Source organism: Marmota marmota, unplaced genomic scaffold, assembly GCF_001458135.2.
Source record: "Marmota marmota marmota unplaced genomic scaffold, marMar, whole genome shotgun sequence".
In the NCBI taxonomy this organism is placed as follows: domain Eukaryota; kingdom Metazoa; phylum Chordata; class Mammalia; order Rodentia; family Sciuridae; genus Marmota; species Marmota marmota.
In genome coordinates this window covers 8,394,659-8,418,096 of record NW_025999932.1, presented here as the reverse complement: position 1 = coordinate 8,418,096, position 23,438 = coordinate 8,394,659, and the positions used below count along the sequence as shown (strand labels likewise).

Here is a 23,438-nt window from a genome sequence, read left to right as displayed (position 1 = left end):
GAAATCTGTGGAAGGGCGATGTCTTCCCCTTTTCATAGCTAAGGTCTTTTTTCAGTTTTCCGAGAGGGGTGGGGGAGACGGGAGGGCTGAAAGAGTAATATTGGCAGGAAGGACTTTTGGATTAGCATCTCCGTGTTTGCTGGGAGCTGCTTCATTAACATTTCCTTGGGATGAGCTCTGGGCCTTGGGGACATTCTCAATACCCCTTTTCCTGGACTCTATTCTCAATATGGCCTCCATTCTCAGTATTAGACCTAACTACACTAACTACCTATCTGTAAATCTAGCTTCACTTCTATGTGTACATCTGAAGATAAAAATTCTTAACAAATACGATCTCAGCAACTTATTAATGAGGTACAGTCGTGATTTGAATGTTGGCCTGAGGGCTGGAGCGCCAGACTTTCCTGGAGCTACTCGGCCAATTCATTTCTTGCCATTTCTGTCCACAAACAGTGGAATTCTAAGTTTGAGACGCTGGGTGAAGCTTTGAACTCTACTACTTCTATCTAGTTACTACACGCTATTGTACAAATCCTGCCTAAAAAACACCACAACCACATGGATTCCGCACAACTGGAGGCTCACTGGGGGAGAAACGGGTGCTGAAAAATCACATAAAGTCGCCACCCGCAAAAACAGTCTTGTGGCCACATTTGATGACCGTGGCACCGAAGAGAGCACCTAGACCCAAACACTGGGGCGGAAACGCTCCCTCGCTTCAGGAGTGCAGTGGACGCAGTGAATTGACGTCATGGACGAGGGCGGGACTTCCGTCCCACGCATTCTGTGAGAAGGAAGCTGAGAAGGCACCATTTCTTGTGAAATTACAGAGCCACCCAAGGAAAGCTAGCAGAATCCGAGTTATGCCTTCTGTCGTTTGTCACGTCCTCTCTCATCGCCTGCCCCGGTCTTCCATCGGAATGCAAACATTTGGGATAAAGCCCTGACAAGTCGACGCCCTGCTCTACGCCAACGCGAACCGTTCCCCGTCCGCTCTCTTCCGGGAGGAGGTGTCAGCCGCCGGGAAGTGTTCGGCGTGGATTCCACTTCCTGGTGCGCTCTCGGGCCAGTTCCCCGGGAAACGTGGGCTTTCTATTGTTTTCCGCTCCTGGGTTCCGGGAGGTGGCGTCACCTGACTTTGTAGAAGAGCTGGAGTAAAAGGCCGATCCCGGACGCGCCTGCCCCATGGGAGTCCAGGGGCTCTGGAAGCTGCTGGAGTGCTCGGGGCGGCAGGTCAGCCCCGAGGCCCTGGAGGGGAAGGTCCTCGCCGTGGGTATCCTTCGCTCTCGGTGGCTCATCTGCCAAGTGCAGGTGAACTTGGCGAAGTTTCTGCAGAACTAAAGTGGTGTCGTGGGTGGGAGGTCGGCATGGAGCATCCCACCCCTTCGTGTCCTCTCCTCTTCTGGGTCTAGTTCCGTTCGTGTTACTTAAGGAGGGGGCTTGTGCGACCAGGTTGTCTGGCCCTTTTCTTTTGAATCGGCAACTCTTTAAATCATGGTTTTTGGAAGCAGGAATTCCTGTTACGACATTGGGAAAGTTTTCGAAAGTACGCAGTGAATACTTTTCCTCCCACTCCCTGTGACTGACTTGTTAAGGATAGTGGCTTGTGTGCATATTTGGCTGATTTCGTGTCTTTGGAATTTTTAATTTTTTTTTTCATTATGAAAACGTGATGCTTGTATTGGACACTTGTATTCGCTAAGTAGTGTTGCCTTGATCCGGTACCTGTTCCCTCCCCGAAGCCGCGGAGACCTCATACCAGTGTCCTCATGGAGGACCGGGAAGAAGCCATTGTATGAAGAGGAACACTGATGATTTTAAGAACATAATGAGATAATTACCACGTTTTTCCTAGTGGACAATATTCAAATACATCCGCATTGAATGCTCAGCTTAAAAGCTTTTGTTCAGGGTACCTTGAGTTGGGGAAAAGGAAGTTTTTCAGTTTTTTTGTTTTAAAGCACCCGCGCTCTGTTGCCCCCCAGTGGTTTCTCGGTCTAATTGCATTCTGAAGATGGCCTATCAGTGGATGAAAAGATGGTTTTTACTGTCAGGAACCCTTAAAACGTCAGCAAAGATTTAGGTCATTTTATGGTTAAATCCTTTTAAAAGATTAAGATTTTCTAGACCTACTGGTATGAAACACCAAGGTCACATTTCTAATTTTGTAGGACGTCAAAGGAAGGAAAGGTAAACCATGTAATTTAGATTACATGTTTGCAGATGGCTCGAAGAGGCCCATTTGGAATATGAAGTCATTTTTATTTTAGGCTCTTTTAAAGAACTAATCATTTAGCTAAAGAGGACTGTCAGCCTAGTTACAATGATAACCTCATATACAGTACTTGATAGCTTGTATAATTGATTTTTCTTTATCTTCAGAATAATTCAGACATCTGAAATATATATTTTATTTATTTTTTGTTAATAAAGAACTTATTCACAACTATACCAGGTTCATAGTTTGTTCTTGGGTCTCTAAATAAAGTGGTTTTGAACCATCTGAATAGTTGAATGTCTGGTTTATTTATGTGATTTAAATGGCTGTTAAGTAATATACAATCAGCAGTTTAATTTTTTTTCTTTTTTATTATGGACCTTAATATTTGTAAAGTGCATGTAAGTGTATTATGAAGTTACTACTCTCTATGCTATGCATACTAACGGGGATTACTTCAAAATTAACTCACCTAACTCTATAACTAAGGATATTTTTAAAATTGTTGTTCTTTTTAAATGTTATTGGTTCTTTGGGTTTTTAACATGAAATGATTTTTGGATTTGCTATAGATTTTAACTTTTATACCCCTTGGAGAAGTTTAATTTTGCCTGACATAGCTTTCTGAAATTAGACAAGTCAAGTTATGCAAATATTTTCAGCTTGTCTGATTCTATGTATTTCTTCTCTAAGAATTTCCAGCTGAAGCTCTTAACACTGGCTGAGGATTGACACTATCCTTGATAAATTTAAAAGTACGAAAAAACCCCATCTAGTCTCTATGATTCAGTATTTTAGGCATATGGAGTTTAGTAATCTATATTTCAAAAGCTTCATATCCTGTTTTAAGAGCATGAATGAGAGTTGATAATCTGAAATTAGATTTTGTCTGATCATAAAGTTGAGAATAAACTTACTATGCAGACAGGTAATTCCGTACAACAGTGTAGCAAGCAGACATAGTTATTCAGTACAGTGTGGCTCTAAGACATCACTGAGTCCTGCCTCCAAGATGGGTCTAGGCCTGACCACTTCCCATGGTCTCTGCCACAGCTGCCTGCTGTCCGGATGAGCTGTTACAGCTAATTTAACTGGTTTCCCTGTAGTTCATTCTTCTCATGTTCCCTAGCGAGATCCTCGGGGTTCTGAAAGTCATCCAGTGGCTGTTTGTGATGCTTGCACATCAGTCCCACCATCCCTTCTGCCGTGTGGGCCTTGAGTATTTAAGTGGCTTTGGTCCTAGGGCATTGTGTTTGGCCTGTTCTCTCCTCCATTCAGGTCTCTGTGTCTTCTTCAGAAGCCCTCTCTAATCCTAACCCTTAGCCCTGGTCACTCGTGTCCATTTGTTCTGCTCTGTTTCTTCCTTGGTGCTCACCAACAACCCAAGTTGTTACATGTCCATTATTTATTTATTTGTCTGTGTCCCTTGTTTGGATTTAAGTTTCTCAGAGATGGGGACCACATCTGTTTTCTTCACAACTGTATCACTTGATGCATCTCCCTAGAGCCTTGTATATGCCCAGCCCACGGCAGCACTGATGTTACAGGAATAAATAAAACCATGGTGTGCTGGGCACTAGCTGTTTTGTTGCATAGCATTTAGTTAGGTAATTGTTGATGAGCCGAAGTTTTTTTTTTTTTTTTTTAATGGTTGTAAAAATTAGGCCCTGTACATTCACTTAAATACTAACCTGCTCAGCTCATTTAATAGTAGATACTTATTTGCACTCTGATAGGCTGTGTGGAAGGGAGTGTAGTGCACAGAAGCGTACTTTAGATGAGTGTGGCACTCATAGGTTCTGCTTTCCTCCACTACATTGTAAACTCTATAAGGGCAAAAACTGTCCAGTGCTGCATAGAAGAATTTCTGCCACATAATAATGCATTTTTAAATAGGGATGTGTAACAGGAGGTCTTAATCTAGGCTGGGGAGGGGACTCATAGACTGAGACCTCAGTAGATGGTAACAAAACAGAGGGGGAAACTCAGAGGAAGAGGAAAGAGTATGTGAGAAGGCCCTTGAGGTAGGAAGGAGCTTAGTGGCTTAAAATGTGATGGGAGAAATGAGCAGAGGCCAGATTCAGGCCTTTTGTAGGTCATGGGGAGAACTTTGGATCCTAAAGGTAATGGGGAGCCTCAGGGGGCTTTAATTGTTGCTGCTGAGATCCAAATGCACTTTGAAGGTGCACTAGAAGGTGGGATTGGTAGAATCTGCCAATGGTTGGAGGAGAGGAGTACTTGGGAGGACACCTGGAGTTCTCTCTGGTGAATAGGAGTGGCAGTCACCGAGGTAGGGGCCTCAGTGGCCTGGTGGACACATGTAATTCAGCTTGAAATGTCTGTGAGGCATCAGGTAGGGGTGCCAACTAGGTGTCTGGTGTGTGGTTAGGAAAGCCAGATGCACGTGGGTAGGGTGTGATGTGGGGCCGAGGTGGCTCGCGGAGTGGTGCAGATAAGAGGGAAGAAGGCCTAGGAAAGGTCAAAGAAAGCTCCTCCATGGTGAGGTGGAGGAGCTGGCGAAGAGAAGGAGAGCAGGAAGTGCAGCAGGGTGCTGGGCCACTCTTACGGACAAGTACAAAGTGCATTTTCAAAGGTGCATTTGTTAGGGCTGGTGTTGTGCCTCAGTGGCAGAGCGCTCGCCTAACGTGTGAAGCCCTGGGTTTGATCCTTAGCATCACATATAAATAAATAAAATAAAATTGTGTCCATCTACAACTAAAAAAAAAAAATTTTAAAGGCACATTTGTTGGAAAATTTAAATGAAATCTCCAAGAAGAAAACATAAATTACCTTTGGTTTTAGCCACAATAGCTGCTATTTAATATTTTGGTGAATGACTTTCTAGATTTTTACGTTTAACATTATAGGTATTGTAAATGGAATCAGAGTGCATATATTTTTGTTACCTGTAAGTTTCCTGTAGTAGTATTTGTAACTGTCTTTCTTGTCACTAAACATGCTTCTTCAGTTTCCATTTTTAAGAGCTCCTTGGTATTTTAGCAGATCCATATGTCACGATTTTAAAAAGAACTCTTTTTTTAAAAAAACTGTTGGAAAGCTTTTGAATTGCTCTTCTCATTTTCCTTGCTATATACAAGCATTCTTGTAAATGAATCTTGTTAAGCCATGATGCTTCTTGAGGATGAGTGCCTGGAAATGGAATTCTTTTTTTTTTTTTTAATTTGTTTTAAATTAGTTACACATGATAGTACAATGATCTTGACATATACAATTGAATCAGATAGGATATAATTTCTCTTTTTTAAGGACATGTCTGTCTTTGAATGGTATAAAAATTAAGTATGTGAATAGTAAAAGTTAAGTGTTCTTGTGAGATCCCGTCAGGGCCAGACGTTTTAAAATCTCAGATGAGTGGTGATCTTGGTGTTCAGTGCTTGGTATTACCAGGTATAGGAGGCTGAATTTGTGAGGATGAGGAGGACATTCCAGAACGCTTTTCTTTAACAGTCCTCTCAGATATCAGCATTTGGCTCAACCAGGCGCTTAAAGGAGCCCGGGATCGCCATGGGAACGCCATAGAGAATGCCCATCTTCTCACTTTGTTTCATCGGCTCTGCAAACTCTTATTTTTTCGAATTCGCCCTATTTTTGTGTTCGATGGGGATGCTCCACTGTTGAAGAAGCAAACTTTGGTAAGTATCTTCTAATTTTATTTTCTTTTTAGAATTTTAGATACCAAGACTTATTTTGACATATAACCAATTTAATTTCAACTACATTTTAAAATTCATCTTTAACAAACAAGCAAGTTTTTCTTTTTTAAAGAAGGTTTATTATAGTACATCATGGTAGGATGATAAAATTTAACTAGAACTACTAGAATTCTTGAACTTGAGAGTTTTCTCTTTAGAGTATCTGTTTAGGTATTCCACATTTATTCCCACTGTGCTACCATTGCTCAGAACCTTAAGGAAAACCTGTTTAAGATTTCCCTGAAAGTGAGATTGGTACCACCTCTTCTTTTAAAGGTGGGTCGGGTCTCAGGAGGCCGCAGTGTGGTGCGGTTGAAGGTGGTGATGAAGTGGATTATCCAGGGAGGAATTTGGGCCTGATATAAAAGATTGACAGTGATTTTCCTTATCGTTCTGAAAGTAGTTTTTAAAAATTTCAAGCAATCCAAATAATAATAATGATTTATATGACTTTTATATGTAGAAAATGCCAGCTCATCAGTTCATCAGTTTATAATCATGTCAAATTATTATCCAAGTGAGGAAATAGAGTAGAAGTGAGGATTCATAAATTCATAATGCTTGAGCACATTTGTTAACTCTGTATACATGTCTAGACCTGAATGTTTTAGTTTGCCATACTCTGTGTCAAGTCCTTTTTTGGAAAGATTAGAAAGGAAAAGAGGATAACTTTGTTTTTCGTGCCTATCTCAACCATAAGCACAGAGATTGTTTCATTTATCCCTAGTTAGATTTTCCTTTTAAGATGTTTCTGTACATTTTAGGATTTCATCTGACAGAATCTTGGATGTTGAGGGGCAGAGTTACATACAAGTAATGCAAAAAAGTAATATCGAAAATTGTTTCTGGCATAACAGCATTTTAAAGAATTAATGTTGTCATTCATTTTGGGAAACATTTATTTGATTACATATCAAGTTTTAGGCTTCTTGGGCCATATTAAAAGACATTTAAAAGAGCCTGAAAGTAACAAATAATTCCCCCAATAAACTATATAAGTAATAGGTGGAAGCTCTGGGTGCCCTTCATGTAGCGGAAACCTGAGGGTGCTCACTGGAGGAGACACTGGAACAGCCGTCATCTCAAAACTCAGACAAGCCAAATTTTATGGGGAAAAAAACAATCACAGAAATGTTCTTAATAGACTGATAACTCTGAATTCAAATCTTATGTCCTTGCTTTTCATAGGCAAAAAGAAGGCAGAGGAAGGATTTGGCCTCCAGTGACTCCAGAAAAACTACAGAGAAGCTTCTGAAAACGTTTTTGAAAAGACAGGCTATCAAAACCGCCTTCAGCAGCAAAAGGCAAGAGGGGAATTACAGTGATTTGGGAGATTAATTAAAAATGTTTCACTTTTGTATTGCATTCCTAGGGTTCTCATTCTCTAACTTTAATTCTCAAAAGAAAATAGAGAGTGAAATGAGAGGGATAAGTAGACTGTCCTTGGTTCTGATAGTTTGAATTGGTGAATCTTCCCCTTCCAGGAGAATCAGCATTGCTAATGAGAAAGGCTGCCCCCCCCCCCCCATTTCATTCATTGATTTTGTGGTGCGAGGGTTGAACTCCAGGCCCCTCATGTGCTGGGCAAGTGCTCTGTCACAGAGCTGCCCGCCCAGCCCCACTTGGTTCTTTATAAAGCTCCATCTTCTGACTGTGGGTGGGCTGTGGCCAAGGCTGAGGAGCCCCTGTGAGTCTCCTTCTTTCCTCTGGGCTGTATTTAGCTCCCACCGTGCTGGAGAGCCCGCCAGGAGGGGGAGAGCCACTGCCTTTGAGCAGGCTTGGTAGGCAGTGTGGGAAGATGACCAACTCAAAATACGTTTTTATATGTTCTCTGTTTACAGAGTTTTGTTTGCTTTTCAGAAATGAAGCACTACCCAGTCTTACACAAGTTCGAAGAGAGGATGACATCTATGTTTTGCCACCTTTACAAGAGGAAGAAAAACATAGGTAAGTATTTAATTATTTAAGAATATTACTTTAGTCATTGTGGTATTGAGATAGTTAAACTTTATGTTTTACCTACATGATAAGGCCTGTGGGGATTTATTAGTGAACCTTCTCTATACCCTTCAGAATGTGTTCCAAAATCCAGGTTTGTCATTTTCTGACTTGTCTTTGTGCTTTGGAGATCTGTTGCTCTTTTGCATACTGAAGAGCCTTTGCTAGCACTGGATTTATAAGTTGGAAGACAAGCATGTTGGTTTTCTTACACTTTGCTTGGCGCGCTCTCGCCACCTGCTTCATCTCTCACCATGTGCTGAGACCCCACATGTCACACCCTTGCTGCTCAGTCCAGGGGGCACCGTGCACTGTGGTGTGCTCGCTTCTCAGCCCTGAGGTCAGATCACTTGTCCTGCTGACCTGTGTTCTGGGACTGTGCCTTTCAGTACTCTCTGTGAGCCCCTCTTCTTCTGGTAGCCTGTTCGCCTCTCGCAGCTTCTGTGTTTGGTGTGTAGATGGAGGACTAGTAGTCTTGTGGCTTATTTTCATCCTTAGCCCCCATTCCCAAGAGACAGGGCAGCAGGGGCTGAGCCCAGGTCATTTCCTTATTTAAAGCACTTCTGTCTATTTCTTGAGGATAAATGTCAACCCTTAATCACACTGCTCCAGCTTCATCTTCTGGTCACCACACTGGCCACAGGCAGGCTTTCTTTCCCTTGGTTTTAGATAGTTCTAAAGCTTAGTTCTTCCGTCTGGAAAACTTCCCTCCATGAATCTCTCTGTACCCCACAACTGGACACCACATTTACTAGTGGCTGAATCCAGCCAGTGTAATTTAGGAGACGTGGACAGTTTTCTTGGCTCTCCAAATGGGACTGAGATGACTCTCCTGGGTGCACCTTCAGCAGCCTGCCCTTCCCTTATGGTTCAGGCTTTGAGGTCATGTTGTGGTTGCCGACTTACCTGTGCTCCCCACCAGACAGTGCGGCCCCTGGTGCCCAGGTCTTGCTGGCTTATTTGCTGTTATTGCCCCTAACACTAGCAGCATCTTGCACTCAGTAAATCTTTAGGCTTCAAAATGATCTTAGGTTTTGTAAATATGTGTTTGACTTTCAGTTCAGAAGAAGAAGATGAAAAAGAGTGGCAAGAAAGAATGGATCAGAAACAAGCATTACAGGTATTTAAATAATTCTGAAATTCAGAATGTGTTTTGTTATTTGAAATGATCAATGTGAAAATACTATTGTTTAGTTATTGTATATTAATCAAAGTCCCTGATGAAAAGTAAGTAAATACAGATTCCCTTTTTATTGTGTGTATTTATATGCATATATGTACATATCTGTGCATTTATGTGTGTGTATAAATAAAAACTCACCCATATACACATGTATGGAATTGCCATTATATATGTTTGTCCAAAATAGCCATTTTCTTTATAGCCAATCAAATGACCAATCAATAAATAGTAATACGTGCCTGTGTAGAATATAGAAAGCATACCATCTGGACTAACTTGGAGTAACATTTTGGTATATTGTAGATCACATTCCCCAACCCATCTGGTTGAATACCTGTGTTTGTATTTGGGTGTGCGAGTATGCACCAAACGTACATGTGTATGCCTGTCTGTGTTTGTGTGCATGTCTGCCTACTTTCTAGTTATCTGTTATCATGTAACTTGGTATAGAAGTGAGCATTTTCACATTCTGTCTTGGTCTGGGTGTTGATCTGCTCATTTAGGACTGCTCTCTTGGAGCCCACCATGTAGGTAAAGGTCAGTCTACAGCCAGGGCTGGACTTGTATGTCCAGTTGTTGACGCTGGCTGTCAGATAGACCTCACTGAGGCTGGCCACCAGAATACCTGTGTATGGCCTCCACATGGCCTGGGCTTTTTCCCAGCATGGCAGCTGTGTTCCAAGGGCAAGCATTCCAAAAAAACAAAAGTTCCAGGCAGAAACTTTGCTGTCTTTCTAACCAAGCTTTGGAAGTTATATAGTATCTTTCTACCACTTTCTATTAGTTAGAAGTCAGTTCCTAGGACCAGTGCCTATTTAAGAAGAGAATTAGACAAGAATGTCAATGAATCTGGATGTGTTTTAACATTCTCACTGCACATATTTTAATGAATAATGTTTTTATAAATTCAAGTCATACTGTATATAAAAGTTTTTAAAATGAACATATTCTCAAGTTTCCTAGTAAAGCAGATAACATTCTTTGATAACCAAATTCATTTGAGTGTAACAGTGAATTGAACTAAGTGTATGAAATGTAAATTTCATTGTGTTATATTTTACTCTTTACAGGAAGAGTTCTTCCATAATCCTCACTCAATAGATATTGAGTCTGAGGACTTCACCAGCCTACCCCCGGAAGTAAAGCATGAAATCTTGACAGATATGAAAGAATTTACCAAGCGGAGAAGAACATTGTTTGAAGCAATGCCAGAGGTGACATAGACATTAGTATACAGTAGTATGTTAATACTTAGAATGAAAAACATCAGCAGAACTTCTTATTAGAAAGAAGAGAAATTTGATAAGCAGTACTGAAATTATATGTTAATTTCTGGTAATAGAGTTGAAAATGACAGGAAGGAAATGCAACAAGCTGTCGTGACATTGTCCCTGGGCAATGGACAATTTTTTTTTCCTTTGTCATTTGGGCTTCTTCAAATATTCTGTAATTAACATATTAAGGCGAAATAATTACATTAAGTTTACAAGTCCATTCTAATGCTGGTTTGGAGTCTGATAGTAACATCTGTGTTATAAATTTTCCATCTTAAAGTAAATGTTACAATCCATTATAACTGTATGAACAGTTGTGACTCAATCCATAGTTTTAGCATAAAACAGAAGTATTTCTGTTGTTTAAGAACATGTATATTTAATGATGAAGGAAAGATTAGTAAATTCTCGCAGTTACCTTCTCTTTGTAAATTGCAACCAATAATCTTGTTTTATACTCTTAATGGGAAGTACATTCTCTAAGTATGTAACCTGAATATCTATCTGGCATAGAATGCAAAATTGGTGAGATTAAACTTTATCCCTGAGGGAAAAAAATGAATTCACCAAGCAAAGAACAACATTATTTGAAGCAATGCAGAGGTGAAATGGGCATTAGTTACAATTCCATAGTTCTTCTTTAGCCCACTGCAGGACAGAAGCAAAACTTGTGACATTGTCCCTACTGAGGGACATAGTAATTTTTTAAAAAAAAGTTTTCTGAAGATTTTGAGTACTTCTTCAGTTGACATGAGAAGTAGGAAAAGGACAGGATATGTTTCTTTTCCTTTCACTTTCTTCTGTTTTCCCATGTGGGATGTGAAGATGGGAAAGTACTGAGGTGCAAAGAAATGAGATGCTTGGGTCTTTGGGTGTACAGAAGTAAATTTATTTTTATTTCAGGGAAAAATATTTGGGCCCCTTGTGTGTATCAGGCATTTTATTTCACACAGGATCTCCGTAGTACTTGAGGAAATAGGACGCAGTTCTTCCTTACCTGCTCCTCATCTCCTCCTTCAGGGAAGCATCTCAAGTGCAGTACTGAAAGGTGGTGTGGAGTAGCAGCTTGTTGCATCTCTCATTTTGATGGAACAGAGTTGTTCTGAGTCTTCCGGGTTTTGTATCATCTGTATGTTGTGTAAAGGTGATGTTGATGCTAGTTGTGAGGGTGAGCAGTAGTACTAATAATAATAGTAGTAGCTCAATTTTGGTAAATATGTCTGCTTTGGATCCCATATCTACCACTTATTAGCCATGTGCCTCTGGGCAAGTTACTTAACCTCATTTGCAGAAGGGAAATAATGTCTTATAGGGTGGTTGTGAGAATAAGTTGAGATGGTTTATATCAAAGTGTATAGAAGAATGCCCTTTACAGGAAAGCTTTGTAAATTTTACTATTACTCTTAATAACTGTGATTGCTGTGACTTATGGTGTATGTCTTCTATTGGCCAAGGACAGTGTTGGGCACCTGCATTCTAGATTATGTGTTAAGCCATGACCAAGATTGTTTTGTGTATACTCAATAAATAATTTTGATTAAATTGTGACAGTATCCATAATTTCTATATTTTTTGCTTAATTCTTTTGTTTTAAGGATTATTTTTTAAAGGCAGTTATAGTCTGTCCTAGTGTTCAGTTTTTATTTTTATGTTACAATATTGTAAAATAAACCAATGTATTTGTATAATATGAAACTACCACTAATTAAAACGGGCAATTATTCTTTGTCCCCTTTTGGGGGGAAAGGTGGAATAGTGTCTGTATTAAATGTAAAACAGTAATTTTATTTGTTAATTTTGCCTCTAGGAGTCCAATGACTTTTCACAGTACCAACTCAAAGGCTTGCTTAAAAAAAACTATCTAAACCAGCACATAGAAAATGTCCAAAAAGAAATGAATCAACAGCACTCAGGACAGATCCAGAGGCAGTATGAAGAAGAAGGGGGTTTTCTGAAGGAGGTAGAATCGAGGAGAGTGGTCTCTGAGGACACTTCACATTACATCTTGATAAAAGGTATGTAGTGGTTCTGAGTTCAATAAACTACCGGTCCTGGATAATGATAGTGAGGTCCTGCTTATGCAGCTATAAATGGATGAATCCAGTGCCAACCCAGTTTAAAATTAACTAATTTGCTGATTAACTAATCTATTAGCTAAAAATTAATTGCTGCTTAGCAAAAATTGTAACTTCATTTATGGGAACCAGTGACATCTCGTTCATCTTACTAGAAGTATGTGGTCACACTGTGAACTGTGTGGTGAGAAGTGTTTTACTTTTTCTTAAGGTTTTCAAGCTAAGAAAGTGGAAGAAGTGGGTTTGGAGTCTCTTCCTTCTTCCAGCAAAATGCACAACATTTCTTTTGACATGAAGTCATCTCCCTGTGAAAACCCAAAGCCAGAGAAAGAACCTGATGCCACCCCTCCTTCTCCAAGAACGCTGCTAGCTCTGCAAGCCGCCATGCTGGGCAGTAGCTCCGAAGAGGAGCCTGAGAGTGGAGCCCCAAAGCAGCACAGCAAGAGGGGTGCTGCGCCAGACCAAGGCTCCGTATCACCACGGACCCTCTTGGCCATTCAGAGAGCTCTTGATGATAACGAAAATGTGGGAGTGAGTGCTGGGGACAGCATGCCGGCAGGAGGGCCAGGAGTGAGGACGCTGCTTAGAGACAGCCCCGGCCAAGAGCATGCTGAAGGGCCTAAAGTGAGAGAAGGGGGAGCAGGGCTGCTCACCACGGGCCCCCCTCCAGCCAACGTGCACTTCCTGGAGGAGCCCGGGGCTAGCCCTGGCAGTGGAGAGGAGCTGACAGACTTGGTTCATTTGTTGAGCACTGTAGTTAGTCAAGGCAGTAAGTCTGATGTTCCAGAAGAACACATGCCACTCACTCACACGGAGAAGGGAGTCTCTCAGATGAACAGTGAGTCCACAGATAAGGCCAGGAAGGGTCCTCTTCCACACAGTGACAGGCCCGGGCTCCCCCGGGGACAGGAACTGACACAGACACCTCCCACAAGCACAGCTTCTGAACCCAGGAGCGAAGCACATGCTGAGGAGCTCCAGCTGCGGGCAGGTCCTGGCCCTTCCCAGAGTGGATATGATCCTGCTCTGTCAAGCGATGATGAAAGAGAAGCTGGAGCAAGGCCCGCTGAGGTCACTGGCATCAGCACTTTACAAGAAAGGAGGGACATAGTAAGTGTCCCTGCAGAGGCAGTAGGTAACCTAGAAAATGCCATGCCCTTAAATGCTGCAGAGCACGAGGATTTCCCCAAAACCATCCAGGAATGCGAAATAACTACACCCGCGGGCCAGGAGCTAGTGTCAGTCCTGAATTCCTTGGAACCAGTGGAGATGGAGTCTGAAGAAAGTGAATCTGATGGTAAGTGCTGTGCTATTTCCGAGCGGCAGAGGTGGGGTGGGAGCTGAGAGGCCCCTTAGCGTAGCCCCGTTCCCACTTTTTACAGATGAGAAACCAGAAAGAGGTGAAATGACTTTGCAGGGACTCACAGCTGGGACTGCGTCCTCGTCCGTCCTGCTTTGCAAAGCTCCGTCATTGTTGGCTATAAAGTGGGGGTAGTACCCTAGAGGGAGAAGGCAAAGCTGGGGTTTTCCTTTAGCTCTCAGGCTCCTTTGCCAGTACCTCAGTGACAAGCACTTTGTATTTGTCTTATCATTTCTTATTTTGTCTGCCACTGTTGTTAGGCTTTCTCCCCATGGATATGATATATGTGTCTATTGCTGTATGCACTTATATGCTGCTGGTGCTCATTATGTGTAGATGCTACATTTGTATAAAATTATTTGTAACTCTAGAGTCAGTACTTTGTGACGTTTGCCAACATTGCAGGGTGTGGGGATTTCTGTCGCCACACTGCCCCCCAATGAGATCTGCCTTGATTCAGTGCTCCTGCAGAGATGGCCAGAGGATGGGGACAGTGGGGTGGCAGTGTAGTAGAAGCAGCTGCAGCGTTGGGGTTTGCATCCCAACTTCAGAACTTGTGAGTAGGGCCACCTCGGGGAAGCCACCCAACACTTCTGAACCTCGTTCCTTGTTGTAAAATGGAGAAAATGTAATCTGCCAAGGTGGGTTGTTTAGTAGGACCAAAAGTATATGTGCAACATATTCATATAGATACACATATTTCTCTGCAGGAGCAATGACCCTCTTTTTGCCAATTTAGTGTTCACATAACTTTATAAACCAAACCCTGCATGATGAAGATCTTCGTACACATACACTCTCACCTTGTGTCCTGGTGTCTGTTGGGCCTCTACATTCTAAACTCATGATTTCCCAGTTGTGATTAATAAGTACAGTGCACCCGAACACAGGTGTAGCCACTTGTTTTTGTATCCATTGATAACTTTATCTGTGTAAATTGTAGCTATGATAGTTACCAAATGGGGCTTTCTGACTGCGTCATTCCTTGTATATTTATCAATGGTCACCCTACTATAAGGAAGATCTGTCTCTACTCCCTCATTTATTTTTATTTTTTTCTGTGTGGCCTCCTGGATTCTGGCTTTATTCAGTGAGTTACAATCTGATACTCTGACAGTTTATTTTTTTGCTTGAGTTGTCCCAGCTTTGGCCAGTGGGGCCTCTTCAAGCTGGCTCCTGTGGCTTTCGACAATCCCCCCTTACATTTTGAGCATTTCCTTACTTTCTGGCCTAGATGTTCCAGGCCTGTGTTGAACTCATGCCCTGACCCTGCTCTTCTCACCAAGGACCCTTTCTTCTTTCAGGGAGCATGATGTTTAGAAAGCATGGCTGGGTGCTAAGTGCTCACTGTTTCCCTCAGCAACAGAGCCTGGAGCTACATTTACGTATACATACACAGATGCATGTGTGCACACATCTATATTTATTTCTGGGTCTATCTTTGTATTAAGATCCAGGTGTTCACACTGATATCTGTAATTCCCAACATCCAGGGTTTATTCTAACCTCCCCTGTCTTTATAATTTTCTTTTTTTAAAATAAATTTTTTAGTTGTAGATGGACACAATTTTTTGTTTGTTTATTTTTATGTGGTGCTGGGGATCGAACCCAGTGCCTCAAGCCCCGATAATTTTCTTAACAGTGAGAAACTTCCTCCCATTATCTTCAATATATTTACCTATCTGCTATTTCTTTCTTTATCTATAATGATCTCCCCTTACCTCTGGCTCCTCCTCGATCTGCTCCTCTCTGTCCTGATTGTTTCCTCACACAAATACGTGCAAGCCCCCTCCCCTGAAAGCAAGGAATGGAACCAATATGTATTTATTAAGAAAAAATAGCAAGAGAAGAGGAAAGGAATGTGGAAGAGAAAGAACTATTTCTCTGAGTATTACCCAGGATTTTTTCAGCTTTATTTACTCTTTTCATAGTGAAATGGCATAAAGTCATATTTAGCAATCTATACTTGATAATTTTTCTTTTTGAATTTTTTAAAAAAATATTTTTTATACCTTTATCTTGTTTATTTATTTTTTATGTGGTGCTGGGGATCGAACCCAGTGCCTCACACATGCTAGGCAAGTGCTCTACCACTGACACAACCCCAGACTCCTTTTGAATTTTAAAAACAATATTAGTTAACTTAGGACATATAACAGTTGACTAATCTAATACGCAAATCTTAGACTATCTTTGAAGGTAGGAATCAAACTCTATCTAATTGAAAAGGCTTGTTTTGAAGTTACAGGCATCTGTGATTGAGTTTGTTTAACAGTAACATTAATTGCATGTATTCTTCTAAACTCAGATTTTCTCTTTGGAGACAACATTTTTCAGGGTTCTTCAGAAAGGTGTTGATGGTTTCAGGATAATTTCCATGTTCCAGTTGCAGATGAAGTGACCCTGTTATTTTGGTACAGGAAGCTTCATTGAAGTGCAGAATGTGACAAGTGATGATGAACTTGAAGCTTCCGAACCTCCCTCTGAACAAAGTGAAGAGGAGCCAAGAGGAACTGAGGAGGAAGAAGCCCCTGGTGGCACCCAGAGCCTCCTACAGGACAACTCAGAAGGCGAGGACTCTGATACTGACCCACGCAAAAAAGCTGAAAAGGAAGCAGAAGACTCCCTGGATGAATGGCAAGATATCAACTTGGTAATAATGCAGCCTGTTTCAACTTACTGCTAAGAAGCCGACCTCAGTAGCTTTTGAGTTTTAAGAGTTGTTGGATGAAAATTTATTAGCTGATTGCAATGAATCTTCTTGTTGATGGCTTCTTTTCTATCTAGATTACTGTCTGGGATAGACTCTGCTTTTCTTGTGACTTAGTGAGGGAGCTCAGGTATTATAGTCTTGCTCAGAAATCTATGTGGAGAAGAAGGTTGTTGATATTTTCAGTCAGATTAAATGCAGGCTTTTTCTAACAAATGAACTTAATTGGATTATTAATATAATTATCTGCAAATGAAAAATTATTCTATAGGAGGAGCTGGAAACCCTGGAGAGCAACCTCTTAGCACAACAGAATTCACTCAAAGCTCAGAAGCAGCAGCAAGAGCGGATCGCTGCCACTGTGACGGGACAGATGTTCCTGGAAAGCCAGGTGTGTTCCTTGGCCGGGGCATCCGCATCCCTTCCTTAGACCCCAGGGAAGGCTGGATGGCGTGTGGTTGCGCTGCTCCCTCTGGCTGCGGCCTGGGTGCATTTCCCCGGGGCTGTTGTGTCTGATTGCAGGAGCTCCTGCGCCTGTTTGGCATTCCCTACATCGAGGCTCCCATGGAGGCGGAGGCGCAGTGTGCCATCCTGGACCTCACCGACCAGACTTCTGGAACCATCACCGATGATAGTGACATCTGGCTGTTTGGAGCACGGCATGTCTATAAGAACTTTTTCAATAAAAACAAATATGTAGAATATTACCAATATGTGGACTTTCACAACCAATTAGGTAAGACCTCAGAGTAGATTTCTGAAATTTACCTTTGCTATTTGCCTTATGCATTGTTTTCTTTCCAGGGAACTAATTTGATGCCTTAATGGAAATGGTTAGGTGCATACAAGTTTTCATGTAAGAGATCTTTTACTTAAGTGGAGAAATAGGATTTTGAAAACTGGACTTCAATCAAAGTCCTGGTATATTTAGTTTTTTTCCAAGCTTAATCATCTGACCTGGTTAGTTGACTAGTCATTAGCTCTCCAGAGTGAACCAGGGTAGGAGAGAGGAATTGGGTGGAGTGACTCCTGCCCATGGCCCACGCTGGTGTTCCTAGTATTGGTCCTCTTTCTGCAAATACCGCATCAAGTGATCCCTGAATGCCAGTTATTCTTGATAGGGAGATGGAATGAAGCAGTCTAGTAGGAGAAATAGATAATGAGCAAATGCATAAGTTATTGACAGTCTGGAGAAACCGTATTTATAGGTAGCCTTAGGGGCCTGAAGGAGATCTGCAAGTACTTTAGAGAAGCACTTGGTGATAAGTGCTCAAAGGGACCAGCAAGTGCAGAGGCCCTGAGGCACAAGTCCCCTCCCAGGAGGCTAGCAGGAGTGGGAAGAGTTACATGGTGGGAGAGTATGGAGAGACCTGGGTCAAGGCCATTGTCCTGCACTGGAGGAGGGAATGTGGGCCAGCTGGTGTGGGAGGGGAGAGGAGAGGAACAAGGTACCAAGCAGCCTGTGTTGTGGACCCACCATCAACAGGATGAGGGAGACTAGGAAGAGGAGTGGAACTGGGAGAGGGAAGAGTTCAGGCTGGAATGTGTCAAATTTGATATGCCCATGGGATCCCCAAGTGGAGATACAGAGTTTGTAGTTGAATATATGCAACTGTGGTTCAGAGGCAGCCACGCTAGATAGTTAAATTCAAAGGTTAGCATGTAGAGGGAATTTGAAGCTGTGAGAACAGAGAAACTTTAAAAATCTGAATAGAATGCCATTTTAAAAAATCTATTTCATATAATAAAAGGAGATATCTTTGGCTGTTGAGTGTGTGTGTATATGTGTGTGTATGTAACGTTTATATAACATTTATGTAAATTATGTAATTTATGTGATTATGTTTATAAATGTTATAAAATAAATATTTAAATTAAAATTGCTACTCTTGTAGGATTAGATCGGAACAAATTAATAAACTTGGCCTATTTGCTTGGAAGTGATTACACTGAAGGAATACCAACTGTAGGCTGTGTAACAGCCATGGAGATTCTCAATGAATTCCCTGGACGTGGCCTGGAACCTCTCCTAAAATTCTCGTAAGTTCTTTCTACAGTTCTTTAGTTCAGATGTTTGTAGAAATACCCATTCTAGCAAATGGAACTTTTTCTCAATTCATGAGCTGTCACAGATCACTGTGGACTGAGAGACTAGCAGGATGTGCTCATTGATCCCCTGGAGTCCTCATGAGATCAGAGTCAGTTTCCTTCTTGAGTGGCACCAGGCTTCTCCTGGTCCCAGGGGAGGAGTGTACAAGCCATTTTGTCCATTCAAGTATTTATTGAATCCTGACTATAAGTCAGATGCTGCAGGCCTTGGGGCTTCCCGTGCCCTTGGGGTGTGAGGAGCAAAGGTGCTTGCACCGTGTGTTCAGTGTTCTGAGGCCTCCAGGTGGCTGTCCTGTTCCTCACCTTGTGAATTCTGTGGTATGTCCAGTTGTGGAATCTCATTTGATCTGGAGCCCAGAGTTGTGCTGTTCAGCTGTTAGTTCTGGTGACTCTGAGATGGTAGGAGTCATCAGCACATCTGTGAAAGTAGTTCTTTCTTGGGGCTATAGCTCAGCGGTAGAGCATTTGACTAGCTCGCATAGGGCCCCAGCACTGCAAAAGAAGGAAAAAATAAAAAAGAAGAGACAGTTTGCACACACCATAAAAGTCACCCCTGAAGTGACTAGTTCTGTGGTGTTTAGCATAATCACAAGACGTGATGGCATCTTCTGGCCTTGGTAGCAATTTGATTTTGTATTCTCTACAGTTACATCTCCTTTGTCCTGTGGTTGGAAAATGTGGGACGTTCTGGTCTGGAGAACCAGTGATCAGAGTCACTGGATGAAATCAGAAATTGTAGTACTGACTGCTGGCCTATATTCAGACTTAGCATACACACCGGTGTATCTTATTAATGCTTTCTTTATCTCTATTCCCATATTTTTCTTATTGTTGATGAAATGTATGTACCAGGGTTAAGTTACTAGGTCACTCATATATCATGATAAATAACTTGGAAAAAAATGCCAAGTAACTTTATTATACAAATGAAATAAATACATAACAATTTGTAAAGTGTGGATTAAAAAGGACCTACTTTAAATATTTTGCTTTATATATTTTAAACTTTTCTATGCACATTATACTCAATGCACATTGTAATTACTTTTTTAAACCAGGTTGAAACTGTGTTATATACTTAGAGTCAGCTTTAGCAGTTTCTCTCTTTGATCTTCTAGCTGCTTAAAGACAGGATGGGAGCAGCCTGGTCCCTGCCTGACTCAGAGGTTTAGGATGGTACAGAGTTAATGAGGAGGAGTGGTGGGAGGCCAGTGGAGCTGAGTGTGCGACCGTGCTTTTCTCGTCTCATCATCTCCTAACCAGACCCTGGCTAGTCAATCATTCTTTAAAGTGGAGCTATTCTGGGCCAGCAGGCCGTGTGTAGTCAACTAATTCTGGTTTGGCCTACTCTCTGTGTACTTTAATAGAGCCTTAATTTTTGAACTGGCTACCAACATTTGAATCTGGGGCCATTTCACAAGAAAATTCAGCTTCTCTTTGGGGAGAAGGTTCCCTGATTGTCCCACAGCAGCTGAGCTGGAGCAGCAGCTGCTTCCCTCCTGCACACCAGTCCTTCAGTTTCATCACAGGTGTCACTACTCCCTGCTCTCCTCCCACAGCCACGCTGATTGACAGATGCACAATTCGTCCTGGATGTTAAGTGTCTGGCCCTCTTGCTTAAGGAGTAGTGGTCTTTTTGGCTCCATGAGCCCAGTGTGCTGAGCACATTCTCCTACCTGGCAGTCATGATGAAAATTCAAAAGTGAAGCAGTGGTGGCAGGCTCGTGGGCATTTCCCCAGGACACCCTCGGAAACAGTGTTATAAAAGTGATGAAGATAGACGACGACGACGACGACGATTATTATTGGTTATTTGTGTGTGTGTGTGTGTGTGTTTTGATTTAACGAAGACTGCAGTTAGTCTTTTCAACAATAGATGGCACTCGTGTGTCATGAGGTGGAACGCAGGCTGATACCACTCCATGAATTAGTTCCCAACACCAGTAAGTGGGAGAAGCGGTGGGTTTTTTGTGGGTCGGGGGGCAGGTGTGTTCCATTGAGTCCATGGATTGGTGAGGGTTATTTTTATGTTTTTAACTTTATGTATTTATTTTTCCTGGTGTTCTGCTGTTGCGGTACAAACTACCTTGTAATCTCAGAGGCTTCAAATGGCGGAAGTCATTGATTTTGCTCATGAATCTAAAGTTTAGTCAGCTTCCTGGGTGTGTTTTGTTTCTGCTCCATGTTGTTTGAACAGCTCATCTGGGCTCAAGGATCTGTTTAAATAGCTGACATACACGTTGGCCAGGTGGTCTTACTGTCACTGGCAGCCCAGACAGAGCTGTGGGTGGGGCCTTGCACCCACTCCATCTGGACCTGCTCGTGAGACTGGCTTCCTCAAAGCCTGGTGGCTGCTTCCAAGAGCAAATGTTCCAAGAGGCAGGAAGAGGAAAGTGGAAAGGATATCCTCCTAGCCCAGCACAGTGCTACTTCCTGTTACCCCGGCCAGCCAGTCCCAGAGCGTCTGGCCCCACTTCTTTCTTTCTTTTCTTAGGTACATATTAATTATACAGAATATTGGGCTTTATTGTAGAATTTTCATACATGCGTATAATTCAATAAATTTAATTCCCCAGAACCTCCCCCAGTCCCACATTTTTATGGAAAGAAAAAAAAAATGTGGCTTTCTTTAACCACAATGGATGAGTTCAAGAAATAATAGATGAGTATTAGAATGGAAAAAATTGAAAAAATGGATAAAATATAAAGAAAAAATAGCCATATCTTTGCTTAGAACATTGCTTAACACACAAGAAAGTAATATTTTGTATTATTATTTATTATTTTTAATATCTGTTGACCTTTTTCCATTATATGTTCCCCTCTGGGAAAAGAAATGATAGGATGCTTTTTGTTGACTTATGTTTTTCAACTATAAAATTTACCATGTTCTTGGCATTTTCACCTTTTATTGAATACTCTTGTATTCATCGATGCATTTTGTTAGAGGTGAAAATGCAGATACATTGCTTCATTTTACTGCTGAGAAGGAGACCTGGAGAAATTGTTGTGATAGTGTAATTATGCATGAAGGCTCTGGGAGAGGCTTTTCACTTCCAACTACAAATCTTGAGCAAGTTTATTCTTTCTGAGTTCAGTTTCCTCTCTGGGTGAGGCTGATGATAGGACTCTACTTGATTATGGGGTAGATAAAATATTGAACAGTACCAAGTACAGAGACATCATTTAATAAATGTTCCCTATCACTATTCCTCGTGGTTAATAATACTGAAAGCAGTACAATTAGTGTTCTATACATCATTCACTTTGCATTGGAATTAGGATTTGAATTTTCCATTCCTGAACTCTACCTTCAGTTCTTTACCCCCAGTGCATGCACTACACTGTCTCATTACTTTATAAATATTTTCTTTACCTTATAGAGAGTGGTGGCATGAAGCTCAAAAAAATAAGAAGATAAGACCCAATCCTTATGACACCAAAGTGAAGAAAAAACTACGGAAATTGCAACTCACACCTGGTTTCCCTAACCCAGTGGTTGCGGATGCTTACCTCAGACCTGTGGTGGATGACTCAAAGGGCTCGTTTCTGTGGGGGAAACCGGATCTTGACAAAATTAGAGAGTATCCTTGAAATCTGCAAACATAAGGGACATTGAGCCATAGTAAGGCTTGTTAAACTTTTGAACAAGAACTTGGATCGTTTTCCCCTGATATCACATTCACTTGAAACCCTCCTTTTAGTTCCTTTTTCCCTCTCAGTATTAAAGAGGATCTTCTTTCAGATAAGCCATGATAGCATTCATAGACATGAACACATACTTAAGTACTATTTATTTTGAAAAAAATAGGAAAGATGATGATGATTTTGTGTGTGTGTGTGGTGCTGGGGTTGAACCCGGGGCCTCACGAGTGCTGGGCAAGTGCTCTCTCTGCCACCGAGCTGCATCCCAGCCCCACATAATTTTGTCCTTTTTATTGCTGGTTTTCTATTTTGTATACTTAAATTTAAGTATTTCAGTTGATGTTTAAAATGTTAGAGTAGAATTAATCTAGCTACAGTTTATTTTTTTTCTTTCATAGACAAGATATCTGAAACATATTTTATTCTAAGTCAGACTTTTCATAGTCAAAAGGCTGACGTCGTAAAATGAGGGTGGAGTTTCTTCTGCCTTACAGGATTTGAAAAGAACATACTGCAAGATGATCATGTTGGAATAATTTGTTATCTTTTTATCATTACCTCTTTAATGTTTTAAATATGAAAATCTTTTGGAAGGGAATAAAGGGTCAGTTCTTTGGATCTTTTATTTATCACTTGTTAAGTACCTTTGAAAGCATTTATAACCTTAACTGCCTGCATATTTTGTCAGCGGTATTTTGGATGGAACAGGACTAAAACGGATGAATCTCTATTTCCGGTATTAAAGCAACTGGATGTCCAGCAGGTAATCAGGTGGCTCTTTCCCTGGTTTCACACTGAAGGGTGAACTTAGTAGGGCTTTGATTGGCAGCTGCTGAAGAAGAGCTAGTTAACTCTTTGGGTATGCAACATACATTTATGATGCATACCCAAAGAGTTAACTAGCTGTTCTTCAACAGCTGCCAATCATTTTAGGTAAAGAACAGAGGAAAATAGAAAAAGAATAATTGGACTTAGTCTTCACAATATCTCTCTTAGTGCTGGACTGTGATGACCTTTCATGTTCATTCTGACTTTGAAAAAAAAACAATAATCAATTTCACACTAAGCATTTCTGATTAAAGATATTACCCTCTTGGTGTTATTGTCATTTTTTAAAAGCTTAGGAAATGTCCAATCCAGAACAGTTCTG

General features: G+C 41.3%; 1 protein-coding gene across 6 annotated transcripts in view; it reads left to right on the top strand.

Moving 5' to 3' along the window:
* The first annotated feature begins 782 nt into the window (after positions 1-782).
* Ercc5 (ERCC excision repair 5, endonuclease) overlaps positions 783-23,438 on the top strand; it is a 40,551-nt gene continuing 17,895 nt past the window's right edge. For 5 of the 6 annotated variants that reach the window (XM_015484100.2, XM_048800649.1, XM_048800648.1 and 2 more), the window contains exons 1-14: positions 783-1,276; positions 5,699-5,874; positions 7,123-7,238; positions 7,795-7,881; positions 8,992-9,052; positions 10,186-10,329; positions 12,197-12,404; positions 12,676-13,761; positions 16,245-16,477; positions 16,806-16,925; positions 17,057-17,270; positions 18,430-18,574; positions 22,027-22,227; positions 22,967-23,051. In XM_015484100.2, the coding sequence (XP_015339586.1) occupies positions 1,189-1,276; positions 5,699-5,874; positions 7,123-7,238; positions 7,795-7,881; positions 8,992-9,052; positions 10,186-10,329; positions 12,197-12,404; positions 12,676-13,761; positions 16,245-16,477; positions 16,806-16,925; positions 17,057-17,270; positions 18,430-18,574; positions 22,027-22,227; positions 22,967-23,051 (2,964 nt within the window). In that variant the 5' untranslated portion in view covers positions 783-1,188. The remainder of the gene's footprint in view (positions 1,277-5,698; positions 5,875-7,122; positions 7,239-7,794; positions 7,882-8,991; positions 9,053-10,185; positions 10,330-12,196; positions 12,405-12,675; positions 13,762-16,244; positions 16,478-16,805; positions 16,926-17,056; positions 17,271-18,429; positions 18,575-22,026; positions 22,228-22,966; positions 23,052-23,438) is intronic. The other variant, XM_048800651.1, reaches the window with a different exon arrangement.